Raw genomic sequence first — 25,529 nt, 5'->3', positions numbered from 1 at the left:
GCAGAGCCTGGCAAGCTACCTGTGGCGTATTCAATATGCCAAATACAGTAACAATAGTGGGTTTCATTTCCCTGACTCTGAAAGAGCCTCCAATATGGCACCCTTGGGAAGAGCAAGTAAGGAGAGGCTGCTAAAGTCTCAGGGCTGGGATGAATGGAGATGTTACTGGCACCCACTCAAATGAATGGATGAACAATGGGATGACAGTGGTACAGTGATTTTAATGAGTCTCACAATTATTCACATTCACAAATCTAAAATTCACCTTGCCACTCTCTTTGAACACCCTACATCTTTACTGATATCTTGGCTCAGTAAATTGAATTGTTTACTATCTTAGTGAATAACTCAAAATCCCACGGTTTGGGTCCTGGAGAGATCGTACTGAGGGTAGGGCGTTTGCCTTTCATGCGGCCAACCTGGGTTCAATCCATGGCATCCTATAAAGTCCCCCAAGCACTGGCAGGAATAATTCCTGAGTGCAGAGCCAGGACTTACCCCTGAGCATTGCTGGGTGTGACCCAAAAGGCACACATACATAAAAATAAATTTAAAAAAATTAAAATACCCAGGGCTCACTGTTTTTTACAAATATTTCTCCAACATTTCAACTTAAAATTTGCTCATTGATAACTATATTAATTTCAAATTCTCATTTTATTGTAGAGTAAAATTCCTTTACTTGAATACAATATATAGTACATTTTGTCTCTTCCAAGAAATATTTACTTGCCCCAAGATCTCAAAGACATGCTTCTACATTTTATTTTAAAAATCTTGTTGCTTAGGCTACTGTTTCATAAAGTGTGAATTCTTAAAATATCCATTAAAATGAAATATTTAGGGTCTGAGACAGAGTACAGGGGGATTAAAGTATATGCCTTGTACGTTGCCATGTTTGGTTTAATTTGTGGTACCACATGCACTCACAAGCATTTGTCAGGTGTAGCTTTGGAGGTCTGAAAGCATCACAGAAGAACCCCCAACACTGCTAGGATGGCTCAGGCAATCTCTGGCTCAGATATTCATGCAGGAGCAGTCCTGCACCCTAATCCAGGCATCCTGAGCACTGCCCTAGGATGAAAATTAATTAATTAAGGATGTACATTGCCTTTGTATTTTTCTGTCACACCCAGATAACTGCTGCATAAGACTTTGCTAATTTCATTTCTATTGTGTGTCCAGTGACTATTAATATAAAATATAAAATAAAATTTTATACAAAAATTCATAATTTTTGGATTCCCAAATTTGCTGAAAATAAAATTTCCTTTTAAAATAATTCAATCCATGCATTATAAATAATATTTCAAATCATAATTTCTCAAAAGATTCTTACCAGGTTCCCAACTGATAGCACATTGCTGAAATGTTCTGTCATGGGATAGTGCTCCATGGCCATGAAGAGTGTGTTTAAGACAATGCAGATGGTGATGGCCAGATCAACAAATGGGTCCATCACAACCAAGTTAACTATATGTTTCACCTTTAACCATGGTTTACAGCAGTCCCAAATCAAACACATGTTAGCAAATTTATACCAACAGGGTGGACATTTCTGTCTGGATTCTTCGAGTTCTGAAAGAAAAAAATTAGAATATGTATGAAACCAGTTTACTTTCAATCAAGTAGTTTTGGATTTAAACTAAATTAAAATATATAGAATTCTTGAAAGGCAATATGGGTTAATCTGAGGGTGAAGCAAAAAAACACTTAATGGGTTAGTTTTCATTGACAACATGGTCATAGACAGGGCTAGTTAACGTTCCAAAGTTACATTGCCTAAACGTAGCTTCTAAGATACTGCAGCAATATGGAATTGTATATTGATAATAGCACTTATCTTCAATACAATAAGTAATTGATAGGTAAGACTTTTGACACTTGGAGTTGACCTCTGTTCTGGATACAAATATTAAAAAATGTAAATATAATCAAAGATCTCCTCGGGATATAGACTTGAAATCTTTACCAATTTTGCTAAATCTTGTATTAGACATGTTTTTATTTCTTTCTGGCACATTATTGAGATTCTTTTTTCAATGTCACCAGTTGTAATAGAAAAAGTCTCCAATTATGTCTCATTAGCTATAGAATTGTATATCAATCTAACGAACGTTCCATTTTCTCTGTATTTCATAATTTAACTAGAGGCACAGATGAAGAGGTAAATTCTGCCATTAGAAATCAGGATCCTCACTAATAGCATAAATAAATGTTCTACAAATAAGGATTTTAAGTAGAATATATGTAAACTTAAACTTTTGTATGCTTTATTTTAGTGTTTTTATATGAATAACTATCATACAAAACCAAGATATAAAATTTTATATTAAAATAGATTTACTTAAGACAATCTGACTCAAGTATCTTTAGTAGGTAATAAAACAAAAGTGCATACTCACAATAATACTCAAAATAATATTCAAAATGACAAATTTAAAATGATACTAATCATAATAAAACCGGTAAATATTGCAAATAATTTTGGGTAATTGAAATTAATAAATGAGCTGCCACCTTTTTTTGGTAGGAATTTCTCTTAATTGACTCAAATTGGAATAGGCTGAAGAACTTGCTATTTTCTGCCAATATCATTATTGCACAACTCATTACAAGCTCTGCCAAAATAAAACCACTACTTTCAAAAATAGTGGGGAAGATTTCTTTATCATCCATGGCATAAATGTCTTTGGTCACTCACTTTGGTATTTGGTGGCAACTGGATTATTGGTCCAAACATTGCACAGCTTATTATGAATATAACTGTGCAAAGAAGTAAGCAGTATATAAAATAACATGACAATAGGCAATTATTTATTTGTTCTGCTGATAAACATTAACCTCTTACTACAGCTATAAACTTCCTACAAACTCATAATTTCCTTTAAGTAAATTAACTTCCTGCTCACTTTTAACAGAATTTCCTTAGAGACATATTCTCAATTATTTCTTTAGGTATTAAAATCTTCAAGTGCACAGATTATTTCTATTTCTCTTAAACAGTATATAATATCAAAGTCATAAATCAGAGGAAAACATGAATAGATTATGCACTACTTATCCTGTAGATGCCTTTGCATTTCAAATAATCTATTTATATTGAAGATAAAAATATATTATAACTTACAGCAAGTAATGGAATTGTATGACAAAATCTCTCTTTGCCTGTGTAGAGTTGAAATACGTATTTTTAAAAAATGCTACCTGTCATTTAGTTGATAAAGAGAAGCAAACAGGAATTGGTAGAAAAAATAATCAGAGAAAAGTTCAAGACAGGAATTTCAGCAGATGTTGCCCATCTTCACACCAGGAAAAAGCAGAGCAAAGTTGTTTAAGTTCTAAAATAAAATAATTGAATTATTCATGCCAAAAAAAAAAGAAAATTTCATACTTTGAAACAAAGCATTCAGGATAGAACTACAGCCACCTCTCCATTATTCCTATGTGAACTGTCCACACAGTGAAATGTTTATTGTTCAGTTTAGATCTTTTGTTGACTCTCCTCACCACTACTTCACCCCCTCCTACACCTCCAATTTCCCCTCCCCCTCTCACTATTCTCTCCAAGTCTGTGACCAGCAAATATTCCTATATGATACTGCATTTTAAATTGAAAGGAAATTGGAGGCAGTACAGCAGGTGTGGTGCATGCTTATCATCATCCCAACCTGGGTTCAGTTTCCAGCAAGTTCTCCCAAGCATCTCTGTGTGCAGCTCCAGAGGGTCACAGCAGCTTTGGGGTAGCTCTGGTATACCATGCACTTCAGGGTGCAAGCAGCATCCTTGACTCTTTGCACTGAATTGATAGCAATGTTGGCCAAGAACCAATGATGGAGTTACTCCCACTCCCCAACAGAAATTATTCATTTTTCTCATCTAATGCATTCCTCACATAGGAGGATATTTATTACTCTGGAAAATGGAAACTTGGCTGCAGTTTAAAAGGAGAAAAATTAATGTTGCCAGCAGGATCAAAAAGCCTTAAATAAGGAAGGTTAGGCTTAGAAGAAAAGACCATGCCCCATCCAAACAAAACAAAATAAAAGGCAAATAGGTTATGTTAACTTAAGAAAATTTTCCTTTGCACCGTTATTGGGAACAACAGAAAGGCTATAATAAAGACAGCTCTAATATGAATTTGTGTATTTTTAACAAAAAACCTGATAGATGCCACATTCAAAGTCTTCAGATAAAATCATAAAAAGCAAAGCAAGGTATTTGTTCCTATATATAGCCAAGGAAAAACAGCTGAAATGTAACTATTGTCCCTCACAAAAATACAAGTCAAAAACACTGTGGATATTAATTAGGATCAAACACTTTTGGTTTCTTCCTGTTTCCTAAGTTATTCATATTTCTAAGGACACTGACATACTTTTCATCCTAAGCAATTCCATGAGACACTTCTTCATGGTTAGTGATGTTGGTGCACTTGTTTTGAATTTTGTATTATACTTAGTGGAGAAGTTTAATCATAATTGGGTGGGTTTTTTTGAAAGATATTTCTTAAGTCAGCTCAAACAATGCTATTAGAAGTGCAAAGTAAGACTGTTGATTTGGACTTACCCTGTCTCCTTCTCTACTTCTTGCTTTAGGGAGCAGACATGCTGCTGACATCGGTAGCAGAACCACTGGCAACTTCCTTTCAGTGGTTTTGCTATGGCAAGGAGCAGAAGACCAGAGAATCTTCAAAAGATTTACCTGGAGGGACAGGGAGGAGCAAGCTACTGGCGCTGGGTGGGGAAGAGGGAGTGCAAGCTAACGCAGGTGAGGTTGGGGAAGAACGTATTGAGTTTAATATTCCATAGGAATCAGTGAAAAGATTTCTGATATTGCATTAGGACATTAAGAATATGGGGGGGGGAGCTCAGCAAAAAAAAAAAAGAGAAAATGGTGTGTAATCTTGACATGGTTGTGATATATTTTGTCATCTATACTGTGAATTTTTCCATGACTTTAGGCTTTTGGTGCTGGTATTAACACCAGGAGATCTTGGCATTCAGGATAAGATTATTTCAAAAGTCTGTCTCATAATAGGAGAACCTATCACTAGCAATAAGAAAGGCAAATATATATTTTCTCTTTTACTCTTTTTCTCACAAACACACACAGAGGGCAAGGGTGGTAGTTGTTATAAAAGAGAAAGAGAAAGAAGAGGAAAGAAGGATGAGGAGGGGTTTAATATATATTTAATGGCATAGTATTATCCCAGTAGCTGAAGTTGATAGGTGAAGCTTGCATTCACTTACAGTACAAAAAGGAACAAACATATGGATTAACAAAGAGGAAAATTAAGAAGCAATGTAATTATAAAAGTTATTGACTGCTTACTATTGCTCGCCACAGGATGTTTTATATATGATGACTCATTTAATCCTTCAGACAACCTAAAGCTTAAACATCTGTATTTCTGTTTTATTAATGAGAAAAATAAAGTTCAAAGTCATTCATTAGCACATTTAACAAACAAAAAAGCAAAGAATTAATCACAGATCCAGTTGACCCCCCGAAGTCTTTATTTGGGCATAAAGAGACCTCAAAACAACATGTCACAGACTCAGATGCAGTTCTCAATAAAAGAAAAAGCTGAAATATTGTAACACTGGTTAGAGAGGGGCAAGAATGGGGTAACAAAACTTTGCTTAAAACCTGGTTCACATTTGTAATTTCTATTTCTGATTAATTCAAGGATTTTAAAACCTGTTTTTTAATAGATAATCCAATTCAAATGGTTTGCTTTATTATGATAATGAACACTTGTCACTACATTCCTTTCAATGTCATGCAAACAAAATTTTTAATAGCTCAGAATTTAACATATAAAAACGGAATTTTTCATGTATACCTTGTATTGGCAATATATTTCTTGAGGCAAAATGTAAAACATCCATATGAATTTGTATAGTCTATGGTTATATAGATGAACTTTACATTCACTTAGTAAAGGATATATGATGATAAAATAAGGGAGAATAGTTTTGGAAGTTGTTTATTTTTTGTACCATTTTTTATCATTACCAAAGCACTAGCAAGTAGATCTATTCTAGTATTTTTGACTTACCTTCCATAGTATTGGTCAAAATACTGGCCATACTCATTGCTCTTTGTCTTGTGGCAGGATCTTCCAACAAATCCATTGAAACGTGATAAGAACTGGACCGTCTCTTTCTTATTTCTGTTTCAGTTGTAGTGCCCTAAAAAATTAAACATCAGTTAAACAAATTATTATTTCTAAACACTGAAGCACTGTCCTTCCGTTGTTCATCGATTTGCTCAAGCGGGTCCAATGATGTCTCCACTGTGAGACTTGTTACGGTGTTTGGCATATCAAATACGTCATGGGTAGCTTGCCATGCTTTGCCGTGTGGGCGAGAAAAGCTAAAATCCAAGACATTTCTATAATGGATAATACTTAGTTATTCATTATGTTTCCTCAGAAATATAAGACATGGAGCATTTTCAGATATTAGCACTGTAATTAGCACTGTCCTCCCATTGTTCATCGATTTGCTTGAGCAGGCACCAGTAACGTCTCCATTGTGAGGCTTATTGTTACTGTTTTTGACATATGGAATACACCACAAGGAGCTTTCCAGGCTCTGCCATGCAGGCGGGAAACTCTGAGAAGGACGGAGGAATCAAACCTCGGTAGGCTGTGTGCAAGGCAAACGCCCTACCCACTGTGCTATTACTCCAGCCCATTTTTATAAATAAATAAAATAAAATAAATAAAAATAAATAGCACTGTAAAACTATTTTTTTATTTTCAAATGTAAAATAATAAAACCAGATATGAAACAATGACAGAATATTTATTTTTGAGAAGTATTTGGAAAAAATAGCAGATTCTCAAATTTCAGAAGCGCCTTCTCTAAATTTGCCATCAAAATAGATTTTTTAAGCCAAAATAGACCTTAGAACTTTGAGCTAGATAGTTCACATTTATTGCTGAATAGATTAACCATTTAGCATTTCATCCAATTTTATCTTAGAATTCAGAGTGAAGCATACAGTTCCTTAATTTTTCTCTCATGTTGAATTATTAGATTTTTATAGACATTTTTTGTAGTTAAATGTAAGCAAAGAATTTAGGTTTCCTTAATATGAATCAGCATACTAACTTCCCTAAATATGAATTTTAGCTGTAAAATGCATCATTTGTATTTCCAAACTCTCTTAGTAAAATTAAATTTTATAAGTAATCTATAATTTTTTTTATCTTAAAACAAATTTTCACGTACGCACACACACAAAACCTCAATCCTGTCATCAACACTCTCATCTGTATAAATAAAGTCACTATGGGAATTCTTTTTTTTTTGTTTTTGTTTTTTTGTTTTTAATCTTAGGTCACACCTGGCGATGCTCCAGTATTATTCCTGATTTAACACAGGAAATATTATTTATGGTGGTAGGGGAGCATATAGTATGCTGGTGATCAAACCCAGGTTAACTATGTGCAATGTGAGTGCTCTACCCACTATACTACAGCTTCAGCCCAGAATTTTTAATACTGATACAATGGTTTGATATTTTCCAATTCTGAAATTAAGTCACCATTTCAACAGAGCTAGAAAGTTATTTTTATTTCAGAAACCAAACAAAAATTTGATTATTACATAAAATATGGGTAAAAGTAAAATTTTTAAAAACAAATTTTTAATGTTAATAATCTGAGACTTTTAGCCTCTTCTAAAACAGAAATATAAATGTCTTTCATCTCTTTTAATTTATTGTTATATTGAAACCATAAATATTCAAAAGTAAAATGTCCATTTAATTAACATGATCACTATTAATGGTGCTTATATCTATTAAGATCACTATAAATTAACTTTATGGCAAAAAGAAAATTACATTGAGTAAAGAAATAATTCCTGGGTTGGAGAAATAGTATAAAGTGTTGGCACTTTCCTTGCATGTGGCCAGCCAGTATTCAATCTCTGGCGCCACATATAGTTCCCTGAGCCCTACCAGGAGTTATTCCTAAGCTCAAAGCCAGATGTAAGTCTTGAGCACTGCAGGTGTGGTCCACAAACACAAAAAGAAAGAGTGAGGGAAGAGGAAAAAAAGGGAGAAAGAGATAAGAATCTAAGAGAAAAATCTTTTACGATTTTCTAAAAATTCTTATTGCCCTATAGAGAATTAGTGTGCCACCTAGGATAGTAGAAAATTTAATTGTTATGTACTATTAAATTCAATCTATTTCTCAGTGAGAAATAGATTGAATTTAATAGTAGATAACATCTAATGATATCACTAGACACATTCTTTCTTAATTATTTTCAATTGGGTTTTTGTGTAAAGTACAGGAGAGATTTTGTATAAAACAAAGGATATCTTATGCTTCGCAGGTGTTATGTGCTCACAGCTCCTTTGATAGGTGACTGCATACTGAAGTCCTTTCTTTTTTAAAAATTTAATTTAATTTTTATAGAGTAGTTCACAATATTTGATTACATTTAATATTCAAACACCAATCCCATTACAACTTCCCACCACCATGTTTCCATCCTGAACCTCAACCTCTGCACCCAAAGCAAAACCAAAATAAATTATTTTGTATTGCTTGTTATGAATCATCTACTAAAAATTATCCAAAAAAGTTTTCTTAGGAGAAAGTGTGAAGATTTTCGTATTTTACCCAGGAGCTATTAAACCCTTCTATAAGAGATTACTAACATGTTGTTAAAGATTGAGCCTTGTGTGTGTGTGTGTGTGTGTATTTATATATGTCTGTAAAAATATATTTCCCACTATATTGGTTGCCTTCTACTTTAAACTCCATCAAATGTGGTGTGATACTTTTGATATATCAGTGGTGTAAAGTAGGAGATATTGTGTGGTCCAGGAATAGGTCCGTTCATGGGTAAGGGCTTGTCCGAGCATGTGGAGAGTGGCTGTGAGCATGGCAGCGGTTGAATTCTGGAGGTTTTGGGCTGCTGGGGTTGGGTCCTTTGGGGTGGGAAGGGGGGCCTCACTCACCCCATTCCAGGTTGCCCCAAATGAAACTGCCTGGCGTGGGTCTGGAGGAATGATCATAGAGTATGGTTCTGTGCTCTCTTCTGAGAGATTTATTGAGCCTCTGGGTTACAGCTGTTGATGAGATTATATGGCACTAGCCAGAGGTGGCTTGTGGGGGTGACTGCCAAGTTGCCAGAAACAGGGAGAAATGGAGGAGAGGTCACCTATTCCCAGTTCCTTTGAATCTGGAGTTTTTAGTCACAAGTCCTGCATACCTGGGTTTTCTGAGCATCCATTCGTGGGTGAGAAGCCCTTTCATTTTAATGTGGTTTAAAGTGCTTGTCTAATGATAAATATAATTGTGTGAAAAATCACATGTAGAACCTTTTAATGTGATTCAGAAAACTATGATGTGCAACCAAATTATTTTAGTGTAATAGTTTTAGACCAAAGTATAATTTTTAGATACTTGTGGAAAATACAGGGACTAAGGAGCATTTCAGGTATGCAGCTGATTCCAGTTCAGCTAATCCCTGGAACCACAATGGTCCCATTAGCAGCACCAGGTAAGGAACTGTGTCCATACGAAGGAGCTCTTTAAACCCTGCTGGTATACCCTTAGTGATCCCTAGCACCTGAACCTGAATAACACTGCATAACTAGGCCCTAACCCTTAGCTTTCAGATTAATTGGTAAATCACCAGGAGTAGCCCCTAGTCAACTGACCACCACTTCAAAAGACCCCAAGTTAACCATATTATACATTTAATTTAATACCAAATTTAAAAGCTCTTTATGCTTTGAAAAGAAAGTCAATAATATGTCTCTAAAAAAGTATGGTACTGATAATTTTGGTTAAAAAATCATGAAAACATGGTAAAACTTAAAATAGATTCTAAATATGCCAACACATGACTGTTCTATGTACTAAATAAAAGTTACTTTATTATACAAATGTTCAATGGTCAGCTCACTAGAGTGAATGCTAATTTTGCATGGCAGAATTTGAACATACTGAATAATAGTATATACTTCGAGTGGACGTACAAAATACGTTTAAATAAGCAGTGATAACAAGATCCTTAACTTGAACATTTAACTAATGCCTTGTGTTTAATTTGGTTGTTGAACTTAAGTTGTACTTTTTAAAAAGTAGTAATATTAATTGTACTGCAGTAATGATGACAAAGGAATGAATACAATTATAAACTATAAGAATTAATTTATTTTAATTAATTTGTGAAAAAATTCTGAATGGGGGCTGGAGTGATAATACAGGGGGTAGGGCATTTGCCTCCCATGCAGCTAACCCAGGTTCGATCACCAGCATCCCATATGGTCCTGCAAGCACCACCAGGAGTGATTCCTGAGTGCAGAGGCAGCAGTAACTCCTGAGCATCTCCGAGTGTGATCCAAAAAACAAAAATGACAACAATGAAAAATTCTGAATGAAATTTTTTGGCGAAATTAATTCATAACCTCACTGAATCAACCCCCAGGGCTTTGAGAAACAGACTCAGCAAACTTCACAGACATTAATATCCAAGCCACTACCACTGGCTCTATCACAGTCCCATTCTCAGCAGCTATTTGCTTTGGTCTTACCTCTGGCAAGAGCTGCCCAGCCGGAGATATGAGAGCAGAAGGACCTCCCACGAGGGAAACCACACCGTTACAATCCACAGCACTGTGCATCTTGCCATTCATGGGAAGAATGGGAATCACCCTGGAGGCGCGGCTGGCCTGGCTGACCGTGCTGTGCCGACGCTCCCCATGTCTGTGTGGCACAAACAGAGAGTCTCTCCGACTGTCATTGTCTTCAAAGGTACTATGCTCATCATCGGCAAAGTCGTTTTCAGAGCCAATATCCTTCGCTCTGCCTCTAAAGCTGAAAAGGCTTGCCCTACTGTTGCGTCTTGGAGAGAAGAGCGAGCCACGGATGCTCAATAAAGACTGTAAACAAGACAGGAAACAAACGAAACAGAATTAACATTCTTTAAAATATGGGGCTTGATTTGTTTTTATAAGCGCATGTTATTAGGCTTGTGGGATTGTGGGTTTCTTGGTAACAGCTGGGGTGTTCTGGTACTTAATTTATCTCTTTTGTTCCTTTCCCCTGTTTTCTATTTATTTTTAAATTTTCTGTCAATTTCTTCCACTTAAACCAAGTCTTCCATTGTCAGAAATGCCACTAAACATTTTTAAATTCTATTACTGGCACCTTGAACTAAAATTTTTGCCGGTCTCTTTTAGAAGATAGTCTCTTTTAAAATTATAATGAAAAACCAATTTAATACAAATCTACATTAGACCCTTTGAAGGAAAGTGGGGACATTGGTGGAGGGAAGTTGACTTTCTTGATAGGATTGCTGTTGAAACATTGTACACTTGAAACTCAGCTATAAAAAACTTTCTAAATCACAGTAACTTAATTAATAAATATAAATCTTAAAAAGTTTATTAGTTAATACACCTCAATGTAAATCTTATCACAGAAGAAAATGAAGTCAAATTTGCGTGTCTGTTATAGTATAGAGAAAGTTCTCTTTGCTTTGCATATTTTAAAATGATCTTCATAAATATCGAATACGTCACAGGTAGCTTGACAGGCTTTGCTGTGCGGGCGAAATACTCTCAGTAGCTTGCCCGGCTCTCCTACAGGGGTGGAGAAATCGAACCCAGGTCGGCAGTATGAAAATCAGTTACCCGCTGTGCTATCACTCCAGCGATAACACAGGGATAGGGCATTTGCCTTGCATGAGGCCAGCTGGGCCAACGTGGGTTTGATTCCTCCCCCCTCTCGGAGAGCCGGGCAAGCTACTGAGAGTAGTTTGCCTTCATGCCAAAGCCTGGAGAGCTACCTGTGACATATTCGATATGCCAAACACAGTAACAACAAGTCTTACAATGGAGATGTTACTAGGCCCACTGAAGCAAATTGATGAGCAACGGGAGGACAGTGACAGTGACTTCATAAATAAATTAAACAAATCAACCTGAAGAAATTATGATTAATTTCCTAAGTTGTGTTTTGTGTGTTTCAAGAAATTTGGGGCCATAGAGATAATACAACAGGTAAGGGACTAGCCTCGGATGCAGTAGATCAAGATCAAATTTTCTGCAACTGGGGCTCGAGCAATAGTATAGTATGTAGGACGTTTGCCTTGCATGTTGACGACCCATGTTCAATCCCCAGTATTTCTTATAGCCCCCTGAGCCTGCTAGGAGTGATACCTCAGTGCAGAGCCAGAAGTAACCCCTGAGCATTGCCGGGTGTGAGCCCAAAACATAAACAACAATAAAAATTCCTTTTACTATATATGGTCTTCTAGCACTGTCAGTAGTGATCCTGGAATGCAAAACCAAGTGAGTACAACTGAATACAACTAGGTGTGCCCCACCTTCCCCCCTCAACCCACACAAACACACACACAAATCTAAAGAGGGCCATATTTATAAAATCTGATTTTCATTCCATATTTGGTGATTTTTTTAACAGTTTTCTAAATGGCTTGACATTGACTGTCAAGCACTTTATTTTGATTTTTAATCTTAACTGCTGAGTTCAGTATATAACTCTGTTTATAACTAGTCTACTCTTATAACCCTACTCCAGTAAATATTTGTTTTTGCTTGTCCAATATCAATTCTGCTTCTTTTAAAAATACTTTGAATATCTTTGAAAAATATTTCTCAATGAAGCAACATCTTAGCTGAGACTTAGCCAATGAATGTTTTCCACACTGCTGACAGAATATGGCAAAGATGAGTGTGAGACTATTCTGGGATATCTGACAATCTCCTCTTTCTTTTACAACTGGAAAAGAAGTGAATTTCAGAAGAGTTGCTGATAATACACTGCAAGTTTGAACAGCGGCTGGTATTTAAAGATAAAGGAACTTATTATTTTGTACCTTCATATTTTTATATTCCTTGATCATCAGTAATATGTTTTATTTTTTCTTTCTACATAAGTGATAAATAATTTCAATAACATTATAAACATGTATAAAAAGTATAAAATATTAAACCCGATCTTATAAATGATCCTATTTATTATGAGCAGGAAGAAAGAAGCATATTACCAAAAAAGAAACTCTAAAGATGAAACACCAAGCAAATGGACTCAAAGATAACAAATGGGACTAAACTAAAAAGCTTCATCACCTCTAAAGATTGAAGACTAAGATACAGAGACATCCCACAGAATGGGAAAAATGATACCCAATACCCATGAGATAAGCTAAAGTGTATAATGCAGTGGTAGAACTTTACAAGAAAAAACATCCAACTCTATCAAAGAATTGGGAGAAGAAATGAATAGAAACTTCCTCAAAAATAAAACACAAATGGCCAAAACACACATGAAAAAATGCTCTACATCACTAAGCATCTGGGACATTCAAATCAAAACAATGAGATAGCGTCTCAACCACAGAAACTGATGCACAACAAAAGAGCAAGAACAATCTGTGTTGGTGTGTATGTGGGGAGAAAGGGACTCTCATTCATTGTTGGTAGGATATTGACTGGTCCAGCCTTTTTGGAAAACAATATGGGCATTCCTCAAAAAAATTAGACATTGACCTTCCATATAACCCAGCAATACTATTTCTGGGAATATATCCCAGAGGTGCAAAAACACATAGCAGAAAGGCCATATGCACTTCTATGTTCATTGCAGTACTATTCACAATAGCCAGAGGCTGGAAACAACCTGAGTGCCCAAGAACAGACTACTGGTTAAAGAAACTATGGTACATCTACAGAACAGAATACTATGCAGCTGTTAGGAAAAACGAAAATGTGAGATTTGCCTATAAATGGATGGACATGGACAGTATCATGACGAGTGAAATAAATCAGAAGGAGAAGGACAGATATAGAATGATTGCACTGGTTTGTGGGATATAAAAAAACATAATATGAGATTAATACCCATGGGTATTAGAAACATGGGTCAAAAGGATTGGTCACAGTTGGAAGCCTGCCTCAAGTGCTGGGGGAGAAGGCAATTGTCTTAGAGAAGTAACCTCTATGACAAGGATAATTGGAATGATGACTCTGGAAAAGAACTGTGTTCAAAGTAGGTAAAAGAGCAAATACAATAACCTCTCAGTATGTTTATTGCAAACCACAGTGGAGAGAGATAGAGAGATAGAGAGAGAGAGAGAGAGAGAGAGAAAGAGAGAGAGAGAGAGGAAAAGTGTCTACTATAAAGACAGACTGGGTATGGTGGTGGTACAAAGGAAACTGGAGATACTGGTAATGAAAGGTTGGATGTTGCAACATTGTATGATTGAAACCTGATTATGAACAGCTTTGTAATTGTCTGTCTCACAGTTATTTGATTAAATTAAAAAATTAAATTAATAAAAATTAAATTAATTAAAAAATTTTAATGTACATAGGAAAATAAAAAATAAATCGCAAGACCTTGACCTGATTTTTCATGTAGTTTCTCCCCTTTTTTGTTCCCATTATTGTTTTATTCTACTATCAACCTTTTTAGTAAAATAAACTATTTTATTTAATTGTTTTCCATACACCCAAATATTATTTCAAGAGTCTCTTACACCAATGGTTCCCAAAATTGTCTGATACCACACCTGGGAGGGGTGAGGTACTGGAATGATGGCTGGAGCAGTAGTAGCAACCAAAGTGCTTTTAAAGTACACTTGAAGTGAGCTTCAGGAAGGTCATTTATTGGGGACTCATATGGTGACTTTTATTTTTTTCTGAAAATAGTGCAGTAGGCCAAGTAAGTTTGGAAACTTCTGTCCTGGACTATCCAACTTTTATTCCTGTCTCCTTTTATTCTTTCTATAAAGTCTTTTGAATGAGCTGTAACACAAAATAATTACAGAGCTCATAACCTGTTGGTTATCATTAACTCATAAAGGTAGGTAGACAATTCTTGGCAATAAAAAATAAAGTGGAATTCATTTCTACATATCCCAAAGTGAGATATATAATTTAACTACAAATACTCTATCTACTCCATTTAAGTAAACAAAAACATCAACGTGCTATAAAATTTCACATATGTTCTCTTTATGTTCAAAGATTATTATCTTATACAAAAGATATTTTTATTCAATCCTTGGCACCCCGGTGGTTCTCTGAGCCCACCAGGAGTAATCCTGAACACAGAGTCAGGAGTAAAATCTGAGCACAACTGGATATGTCTGCCCCCACACTTAAAAGCAAAAGAAAAAAACATATATATTTATATAAAATATTACAGCTCAGTGAATTTTCCCCATTTGTTATCATCAACTGCTATTGCTTACATCAGTAATATAAATTTACTTTAATTACATGTGCCACAGAAGATCTGAACAGACACTTATCTAAAGAAGACATAAAGATGGTGAATAGGCCCATGGGAGTAAAAATGTTCAGCATCACAAATTATTAAAATGTAAATCAAACAACAATACAATGTCACTACAAAATAATGACAATAACCTATCTCAAAAAGACAGGAAACGGGGGTATGGTGCCGCCAGCAGGTCAGTCTGTATCTGTGAGGCGAGTGCATCAGCAGCCTGATGGTACCTTCAGACTTCCAGATACCCCAAAATTGCTGCTGTGCCTTTGGCTAGACCCCAAAAACTTGGGGCAAAGTTTACCAAGAAAGTAAACAGCCAAAAGTTAGGCATGTGGGAAACATACTCACAAACTATCTCTGGCTCAGCTTTATAATTGGAGGCTTGGCCACTCTGGTTCCTGATTGAACTGCTTAACAGACATGATCCCAGAGACTCAGAAACAAATCTCGAAACCCAGTGCTTTTGGCAGAAATGCATCCGGTCCCTGCAGTGGTTACCGGCGACAGGCCACCCCAGGTGGGAATAAGTTTCATGCCTTGGTCTGTTCCCCCTGGCCAAGAACGGTGACCACCATCCTACAGAGGCCACTGGACAGTCAGGTTTGGGCCCACAGTGACAAGAAACGCGGGGCCTCACAGGGTGGAGCCGGCCATTTCCTCCCCATACCAACAAGACCCCAAGTCACCGCCCATGAACGGCCTCTCTGGCTCCTGATCAAGCTGCTTAATGGCCATGATCCCAGAGACTCAAAAGCAAATCTCAAAACCCAGCGACTTTTAGTAGAAACGCGTCCAGACCACGCAGTAAGTTACTGTCGCCGGGCCACCCCAGGGGGGAAAGGGTGCTATCCCTCCGCCTGCTCCCCCTTGGCGGCTTGGTGGCCACCATCCATCAGAGGCCACTGGACAGTTAGTTTTGCGCCTGCAGTGATGAGATATGCAGGGCCTCATAGGATGGGGGTGGAACCAGCCCTTTCCTCCCTGTCCCAACGAGACCCTGAGTCACTGCCCATGAATGGTCTCTCTGGATCCTGATCAAGCTGCTTAACGGCCATGATACAAGAGACTCAGGAAAAAGTCTTGGAACCCAGCAGATTTTGGCAGAAATATCTCCAGATTTAATTCTTAAAATTTCGGAATTTCAATATTGTGCGGCCTCTATTGCAGCCACATGACATCATATATTATTCATAACCAGCAATAGAAAACAAATTGTCTACTGTAGCCTTTTCAGTAGATCTGAATGTTGGGGTGAAATCCCAAATAATAATGGTGGATCTGTTGTCAAAATATTGAATGTAATCAAAGTAGAGAGAGAGAGAGAGTAATGTGGAAATCATCTGCCCCACAGGTAGGGGGAGGTTGTGGGATGGGGGTATACTGGGATTTTTGGTGGTAGAAAATGGACACTGCTGAAAGTATGGGTGTTTCATTGTATGACTGAGACTTAAACCAGAAAGCTTTGTAACTGCTCTCATGGTGATAAGATAAATAAAATTATAAAAAATGGAAAAAAAGACAGGAAACAAGTGTTGGCCAGGATATATAGGAGGAAGAAGTCTCCTATTCAATTTATGTAAATTGGGTGCCAGAATGTATAGAAGGAAGAAGTCTCCTATTCAATTTATGTAAATTGGGTGCTATCTCACAAAAAAATTAGAAGATTTCTTAAAAAACTCAAAATTGAAATACCATATAGTTCAGTAATACCATTCTGACAAATAAGATGAACTTAAAAACATGGGTTTGCTATAAACAAAGTTATATTCAATCTGGTTTAAAGATCTTGATATCAAACATGTCTCTAAAACGTTGAAGAAATGGTCAATACTTTCCTAGATCTTGACCTTAAAAAGAATTTTCAAGGTACAAACACATTGGCAAATAAACAAAAGCTGAAATAAGCAAATGGAAATATATCAAACTAAAAAGCTTCTGTACTACTGTAGGATAACGTTGGTTTGTTCTTTCTCCCTTGTCACAGGGAGCTTAGGTTTATTGGGTTACACCCATTACAGTGCTCCCAAGGCAACCCATTCCTCTGTGTTTATATTTAACTCTTCTCTGTGCTCTGCTTTCCCTCTCTGCAAAATCATCTATATCACCAAATCAGACCCTGTGACTTCTAAGGTCAGATCCTTCTAAGGACTCTGGATTTTATATTTGTAATTGGAAATTTTGCTTTTCTCTTTCCCTTATGTCGTTTCCATAGTTTACTTTAGAGAAATGTCCTTTTTGTACAGACACAGGAAGGCAGTTAATGCTATGCTTTTGTAACTTGGGAGTTAATTGATTCTGGATAATATTTACTCCTGGGCATCTACATATTTACTCGACATAAGCCTCAGTTGCCCTTATTTCCTAGCAACCCCAAAGCAGGGTCTCGATAAAGGGACTGGATGGACCCAGGGAAAGTGGCAAGCTACCCTAGCATGGAAATGGGACAGGCTAAGTGCCATAAAACTTACAATAAGTTAAGAGCACAGTTGTGGACAAATTCTGTCATGACATAAGGAGAAGTGACTGAATAAAGGCCCTGAAGGGATGTGGCCTGAAAATTGTGATCTAGGATCCATAGCAAGATGTCCCCAGGAGAGCCACCCTATAAGCTGGATATATTTTCTACTGTGTCCATACAAAATGACAAGAAATATTATTAAGAAGTAAGTCTAAGATAATTATTTATGGACTAAGGAAATAAGTATGTCCTTAGATTAAATTTCACCCTCCAGCAGATCTCCTAGTAGGAGGAGATCTTTGTCTTAGAAGAGCTTCCCAGGAAGAAAGGGAAGGTCTTTACAAATGTTGTTTGTGCTACCTGACCTATGATGTGTAGTTGCTACCCACAACCTTGGAGGTTGGGCACTAGATGAAGGTTGGGAGACTGGGAGCGGGGAGGGTGGCATGAATGACAGGAGGAGACAGAAATGAGGGGTAGTGTGAGAATGAAATGGAGCACTCAGTGAGATTTGAATAGGCACGTGGGAGAAAGGAATAAACGGCAGGACTGAGATTGGAATAAATGGCAACTGATCACCAGCCAGTCTGGCAGCTCAGATAACCTCCTTCATGGGTCTGCTGGTGGCGGCTGCAGTGGGGTGGGGTGGGGAGGTCAGGAAGTGGCTCATGGCTATGGCGGGAAAGAGTCCACAATACTTATTTATTGAATATACAAGGATAAGAGAAATAAGACCAAAAAATTTAAAAGATGTCTACATATTAGGAGAAAATTATTTGTACACCACAAATCAAAGGACTAATTTCCACAACATAAAGTACTGTCAAAGTTCAACAACAACACAACCCATCAAATTTAGGAAGAGGAGGAACAGACATTTACTTGAAGAAGACTCAAGGATGGGCAAAAACACACGAAAAAAAAACATCAACAATGATTATCAGGAAAATGCAAAACAAGATGACAATGAAATATCAGAATGCCTATATGAAAAGATAGGAAACAAGTGCTAGAGGGAATATAATAAAAAGAAAGTAAAACTCCACTAATTGGAAGAGGTATTCACATCCTTATATATGTAATAGCATTATTCACAATGGAAATAACCTAAATGTGTCCAAGAGCAGAATCCCTGGATAATATGAAACTTTTATTTGTACATTTTAGATAAGTCTCTAAATCATAAATTGTATTTAAAGTAGAGGATCCATGTAATAGTTCAGTGTAAGTGAGTAAGTGATCCCGTTTCACTATATCCCCTACTGATTTGAAGTTTAAATTTTAGGCAACTTTACTTCACGTAACCTACCTTCCTTTCCTCCTTCCTACCTCTCATCCCCTCACTTATTCCCCTCTTTCTTTTTCAAAAATGAGCAATTCAGTACAGTGGTTAGGGTGTTTGCCCTTGCAGTCGGCCTACCAGGATTCCATCTCCAGCCCCACATATGGTTCCTCAAACCTGCTAGGAGTGATCTCTGGGCACCACCATGTGTGGCTCCAAACCAAAACAAAAAAAATAAAAATAAAAAATGATAAAAATATAAAATATAAATAAAAATAGTAAATGCATATAAAGAGGGAGTTTTAATTTTAAAAAATTCACATTAAGATAAATGCCTTCACTGATGGAATTATAATAATTTTAAGGAAAATGAGAATAATAAAGTTCACATTTGCTTAAAATAAAATCATATTAGGCTGGAGAAATAGTATAGCATATTGGGTAGTAGCTTTACATGTAGCCTACCTGGGTTTGATCCCTGGCATCCCAGATAGTTCCCCAAACATCACCAGGAGTGATTATATATATAATATAAGGCTACATAAAATACGGTGTACTATGAAGATACCATAAACCAGTAAAATACTAAATATATGCAACTGTAATAAAGTTTGTCAATTTCCTCATCAGTTTTTAAAAAGATTTCTCTTATTCAATCTGGTGAAGTGGTAAAGTAGAAAGTTTAAGAGTTTCAGTATCAGATCAAATATGAATAATACCTAACATATTAATATTATGACACTGGATATTTATTTAACTTCACTAACCCTCAGACACAGTGAAAAAATAATAATATGCAACTTTAATTATGATGATGCAAAAAAATACAAAGCATAAATCTCAGCCTAGAAGCCTGCCCCCTTCTTTTCAGATCTATAAATTAGAGTTGATGACTATAATGACTACTTAGGGCTATAGTAAAGGGTTTAAGTGAGTTTATATAGCAAGCTGCAATGTTCTATGAGTTAACACTAATATGTTATCAGTATTTTTCTTACTGTCACAGTAGCATAAGTTTCACTACCAGTGGAATCATCTACTTTTAAACCCTGTCTAGTCATTACATTGGTAATAGTAAAGACTATGAAGTATATAAAATATTAATATTTCAACAGTTCGTGTTAGTATCTAGGCCAGACTTCTCCAGTAAACATTTACTATGTGACATTAATTAGTATTAGTTCAAGGCAAATTCCACTGTAAACATGATACAATGATAATCTAATGCAACTTTACAATAGATTGCTTATTTTTTATGACAAATATTCCAGATGCATACTTGCTGAAATTTTGGCTATACTTCTGAAAACTTTTTTTTTGCTTGGTTCCCCTTAAAACAAAGGAAATAACATATTCATCACATGAAGTTTGCATGTGGATGGTAACTACACAGATGGTTTGAAAGAGTTTATGTTTCACTTCTAGGAACCTGCCACTCAGAAAACTCACAGTTCAGTGAGTCCAGATATAGTAACTAAGAAGGGCTAAGAACCATCTGTTAGTAATTCCTCATGTGGAGAAATTCCTTGAGATACTCAAATTTTAATGAAACCTCAAAACCACCTTCTTAACCCCTGTGGGGATCTATGGTCTAAAGACGCTGTTTTGGATTCTAAAGAAGCTGTAAAAACTATCTCCAAAGTAATAAGCAAAATACTTGATAAAATTATTATTTTGAAAGCTTTGGTCCATTCCAGGAAAAGCCAATTATATCTCTTCCAAATTCTTATGTATTATTTTTGTTGTTGTTGTTGTTATGTCAATGCAATTGTGCAATCTAAGATACTTACTTGGTGCGGAGAAGAAAATCTTTTCTCATATGTCAGCCTACTTCCTTCTAAGGAAAAACGGAAACCTTTCCTTCTTATGCTGTCTACAGATTCAGATTTTCGGACTACTTCTTCCTTTTCTTCTTCTCCAGACTGTTCTTTCTGTTTCTTTTTCTTCCTTCTGTTTTTCAGCTCTTTTTCACTCTTGGAACTCAACTTTGATGCCACTGAAGAACTCTCCGAGAATACTCCCAGTCCTCCTGCACCACTGAAGTCTCTAGATTCAGCAGATGCTGCTGCAGCTGCTGCCTATAGGGCACAGAGGAATAGTAATTGCAAATAATTTTTGAAAGACTTTCTATTTCTTCTTTATTTGTCTTATTATTGTGATTTTGTCCTTGAAGACAACTTTCCATTAAGATCTGAAATTTGGAAAACTAAACATTTATTGGTCCATATAAATAAATATAAGTATTTAAAATCAAAAGACAAGCGAAAGTTATATGACTTGATAGAAATTTTCAAGCTCTGGAATGGAGATATAGTACAGGCGATAAGACACTCATATGACATGCTCTTGAACCTGGCTAACTCCCTGGAACAATACATGGTTCCCCAAGAACCACTGCGAATGATCCCTGAGCACAGAGCCAGGAGTAAACCTGAACACCTCTGAGTATAGTCGAAAAACCAAAGGGGAAAAAAATCTTCAAACTTTAGGCTTACAAATTACTTTCCCGATACTTTATAAATATTTACTAGAAAAACTTTCTACATGCATATACTTCCTAAATAGGTAGAATATACATTATAAATGCTTACTAATATTTCCACAAATAGCATAACTATTCTTTGATTTAAAAATCTTAGAAGGTAAAGGATTTATGATTTAAAGTTTTCACATTCCATTATCAATTACCTTGGGACAAGTCTAAATGTCTGAATTCAGGACTTCAGTCATGGCTCAAAGGCAAAGTGCCTGCTTGCAAGCATGAGGCTAGTATCACTGACATGCGTTCAATATATCCCTATTGTTTTGGATTGCCACCTCCACATGGAAAATGGGGTTTTTGTAGCACAACCAAGTGTGCAAGCACTTCAATCAAGTGACACTACTTTAGTTACCACAATAACAACAATAATAAATAAAATAGAAGGGAAGGGGAAAAATTTCAAACAATTAAGTGAATTATTGAATTTAATTGTTAGGACTTTTAATAAATTTTACTTTCTCTTTAATGTAAGCATATTTAACTAAAAAATGCAAAACAGAAATCATTGTGGGGTCCTCTATCATGATGTTTGAATGAATCTACAAATCTTAATAATACAATTTTAGAGAGATTCTGTTAAATGTTGTTGCTATCATTCCTATAGCACAGCGGTAGGGCGTTTGCCTTGCACGCAGCCAACATTGTCGACCCGAGTTCGATTCCGCCGCCCCTCTCGGAGAGCCTGGCAAGCTACCGAGAGTATCTCACCCACACGGCAGAGCCTGGCAAGCCACCGTGATGTATTTGATATGCCAAACACAGTAACAACAAAATCTCCAATGGAGACGTTACTGGGCCCGCTCGAGCAAATGGATGAACAACGGGAGGGCCTTTACCTTTTACCTTTACCTTATTACATATTTAAAATACATATTACATATTTTTCTTGAATATGCAATATTCAAGATAACCTAAAAATAAAAAAACTGGAATAATTCATGAAATTAAGGCAAACATAAAAGTAGAAATTCTTGTCTTATTTTGAAACCTCATCAAATTAAAATTGAAGAACTTTCAAGGTAAGAGAAATTTACACAAAAAATCTCACTAAACTAGCTATTTAGTATAATTAAATTGCTTAATCAACTCACTAATTTTCATTTAGACATTTTAAAATACAAAATGCGTTATCAAATAGGTCTTTGTCAGGGATGGAGAGATAGCACAGCGAGCAGTGCGTTTGCCTTGCACGCAGCTGATGTGGGTTCAATTAATTCCCCGCTTCCCGTATGGTCCCCCTGAGCACTATCAGGAGTGATTCCTGAGTGCAGAGCCAGGAGTAACCCCTGAGCATTGCCAGGTGTGACCCAAAAAGCAAAAAAAAAAAAAAGGTCTTTGTCTTTCCAAATGTAAGGAAATAATTTTCTCAGTTTGACTTTGGCTCTAATTTCCTTAACTTTCCCTCCTCTAGAGATAATGATGAAGAAGTAAAGATAACTGAATTCCTCTTCCCTACAGGATTAAAAAGACATTTTGATTGAAAGCATATAGATCTATTGACTTTGTGAACTTGAGTAAATGAGGGACTACAAGATAGGAAAAAAATGTAAAGCAATTATAATTTCATGTTGATGCTATCACTCTTGAGACCAGTCATGAAAATATAATAATGATCTGATAAGAGACTTCTAGCAATTTTCAAGCACATGTGACCTACTGGTTTGTTAATCTATTACTACTGATTTTGTGTCCTAAATGCCAGTGACTTCTATGGTGTGGCCAGAGAATCAAGATGAAAGAAAAGTCTATGTTTACAGACTATACCTGTGCTTCTTCTTGTTGCTTTTTTAATTGTTCAAGCATTTGCTGAAATTCAGCTTCTTTCTGTTCAGCCTCTTCAAGTGTTGCCTGATTCTGTTCCTCATAGGCCATGGCCACCACAGCCAGGATTAAATTTATAAGGTAGAATGAGCCCAAGAAAATGACAAGCACAAAAAATATCATGTATGTTTTCCCAGCAGCACGTAGTGTCTATAAAAACAGAATATATATTATGAAATTTTATATAAGATGTTATGAGTTCAGACTCTAAGTTAAAATGTATTTTATAGCAATTCTTTTGATTTCAGAATCTTATGCTTCCCAGAAGAAACTTTTTAATCTATTCTCACCAGTTGATAAAGGTTTTCCCAGAAATCTTGAGTCATGAGACGAAATAAGGACAAGAAAGCCCAACTAAAGGTGTCAAAACTTGTGTAGCCATAGTTGGGATTTCTACCAGCTTTCACACAGATATAGCCTTCCGGACACTGGCTGCAATTAGGTAAAAGGAAAGAGAGGAAGTAAGTAAGGACACATCAACTGATTGTCATCCCTCTTTTTATAAATGCTGATATCTACTTTATAAGACACTGGGGAAAATGGATTTCTTTCATATTGCTGAGTGCTTAACTAAGCACTATATGGACTGATTTATAGGATAACAGAATCCATTGTATATATTTGGTTTCCTTTGTAATTTTTGCCTGTTGTTATACTTCATCTTTATCATGTCTCCATAAGAAAGCCTTTACATGAGGATTAATAGTTTCTGGGGTTTGTAGACATCAATAGAAAAATAAGTGTACCAGAAAAAAGATTTTCATCACAGATATCTAGTTGCAGAAGTGTGTGTCTGAGTGAATCTTTAGGGAAATGAGGTGAAGTAGAGCCGTCCTTCACGCCCGACCGAGGTCACCAGCTGCCCCCCACGAGCGGCTCTCCGGCACGGCCACAGCCCCGGAGGCACAAGGACTTAGCACAGAGAGCCACCCGCTTGGAGCAGAAAAGCAAATGGACTATGTGTTAAACAGCGCCACCATGCCTGCCCGGAGGGGAAAGGGTGTTGTCCCGCTTGTCCGCTCCTCTCTGCAAAGAAAGATGGCGGCCGCACGGGAGCCTTGTGGACAGCAGGTTTGAGCCGGGGGCGGGGGGCGGCAGGGGCCTCCTGGGAAGGGGTCGTTCTGGGCCGTCCTTCACGCCCGACCGAGGTCACCAGCTGCCCCCCCACGAGCAGCTCTCCGGCACGGCCACGACTCCAGAGCACAGAAACCAATCTCTTAACTATCTAACTTTTAATAGAAATACTTCCAGGGTTAATAAGTAAAATAGCAGAAATCCAAAACCACGCGGCCGCTATTGCGGCCACATGACATCATTTTATTCTTAAACCCAGCTGTAGAAAGCAAATCATTTCACAACGCTGTTTCAGCATATCTGATTGGGGGGGTCGTAAACTCTAAACAATAATTGTGCATCTTCTATCAAAACAATGTATCTAGTCAAAGTAGATAGAGTATTAACTAGAACTCATATGCCTCACAGGAATTGGGAGGGGTGGGAGGTGGGGTTCTATTGGGGTTCGCGGTTAAAAATAAGTATTGGTAAAGGGAAATGTGTTTGATATTTACATGACTGAGACCTAAACCCGAAAGCTCTGTAACTTTTCCCACAGTGATTTAATAAAGAAATAAATTATTAAAAAAAAAAGATACCATGGCGTGTGACCTTAATGATCAAGCTGATGCAGTCTAAGTAATTTGCCTCACATCTTAACTTCATGATTTGGAGCAATTTTTCTCAAGTTGCTAGTTTCTAGACACTTTTATATGTAAGACAGGACTAATAACAGAACTGCCTCATTAATATGCAAGTCCTGAAGAAGACATAGTATGACATGCACTTACTATAATAGAAGGAATTAACACCCTTCTGTTTTACTGATTACTGGACTCTGGAGAAAAAGATGGTACAATCTTTTGCATACTAGCCTCAGGCAGAATCTGATACATAGTGACATCACTACAGGTTTTAGCTACTAATTCATCATGTCATCATCCATGGAAAGAACACTATACATTTCATTATGATTATAAGATCTCTCCAAATAGATGAAAATTAAATAATGTCTGATTTTTCCTCTTGTTTTTAGCTCCAGGTAAAAGACTTCTTGCAAAAAAGTATTCAC

At 36.6% G+C, this 25,529-nt stretch overlaps 1 protein-coding gene across 1 annotated transcript in view; it reads right to left on the bottom strand.

The window, feature by feature from the left end:
• The window catches only part of LOC130019774 (sodium channel protein type 2 subunit alpha), a 93,363-nt gene that overhangs the window by 51,431 nt on the left and 16,403 nt on the right, over positions 1-25,529 (bottom strand). The window contains exons 9-14 of the mRNA XM_056110419.1: positions 23,695-23,836; positions 23,348-23,554; positions 20,832-21,119; positions 10,573-10,920; positions 6,065-6,197; positions 1,340-1,578 (exon numbers count right to left, since the gene is read on the bottom strand). Of these exons, the coding sequence (XP_055966394.1) occupies positions 1,340-1,578; positions 6,065-6,197; positions 10,573-10,920; positions 20,832-21,119; positions 23,348-23,554; positions 23,695-23,836 (1,357 nt within the window). The remainder of the gene's footprint in view (positions 1-1,339; positions 1,579-6,064; positions 6,198-10,572; positions 10,921-20,831; positions 21,120-23,347; positions 23,555-23,694; positions 23,837-25,529) is intronic.

The sequence above is a fragment of the Sorex fumeus genome, unplaced genomic scaffold (assembly GCF_029834395.1).
Source record: "Sorex fumeus unplaced genomic scaffold, SorFum_2.1 ptg000009l, whole genome shotgun sequence".
Taxonomy (NCBI): Eukaryota; Metazoa; Chordata; class Mammalia; order Eulipotyphla; family Soricidae; genus Sorex; species Sorex fumeus.
The sequence above is the reverse complement of the archived record's forward strand: the minus strand, read 5'-3'. Positions and strand labels throughout refer to the sequence as shown.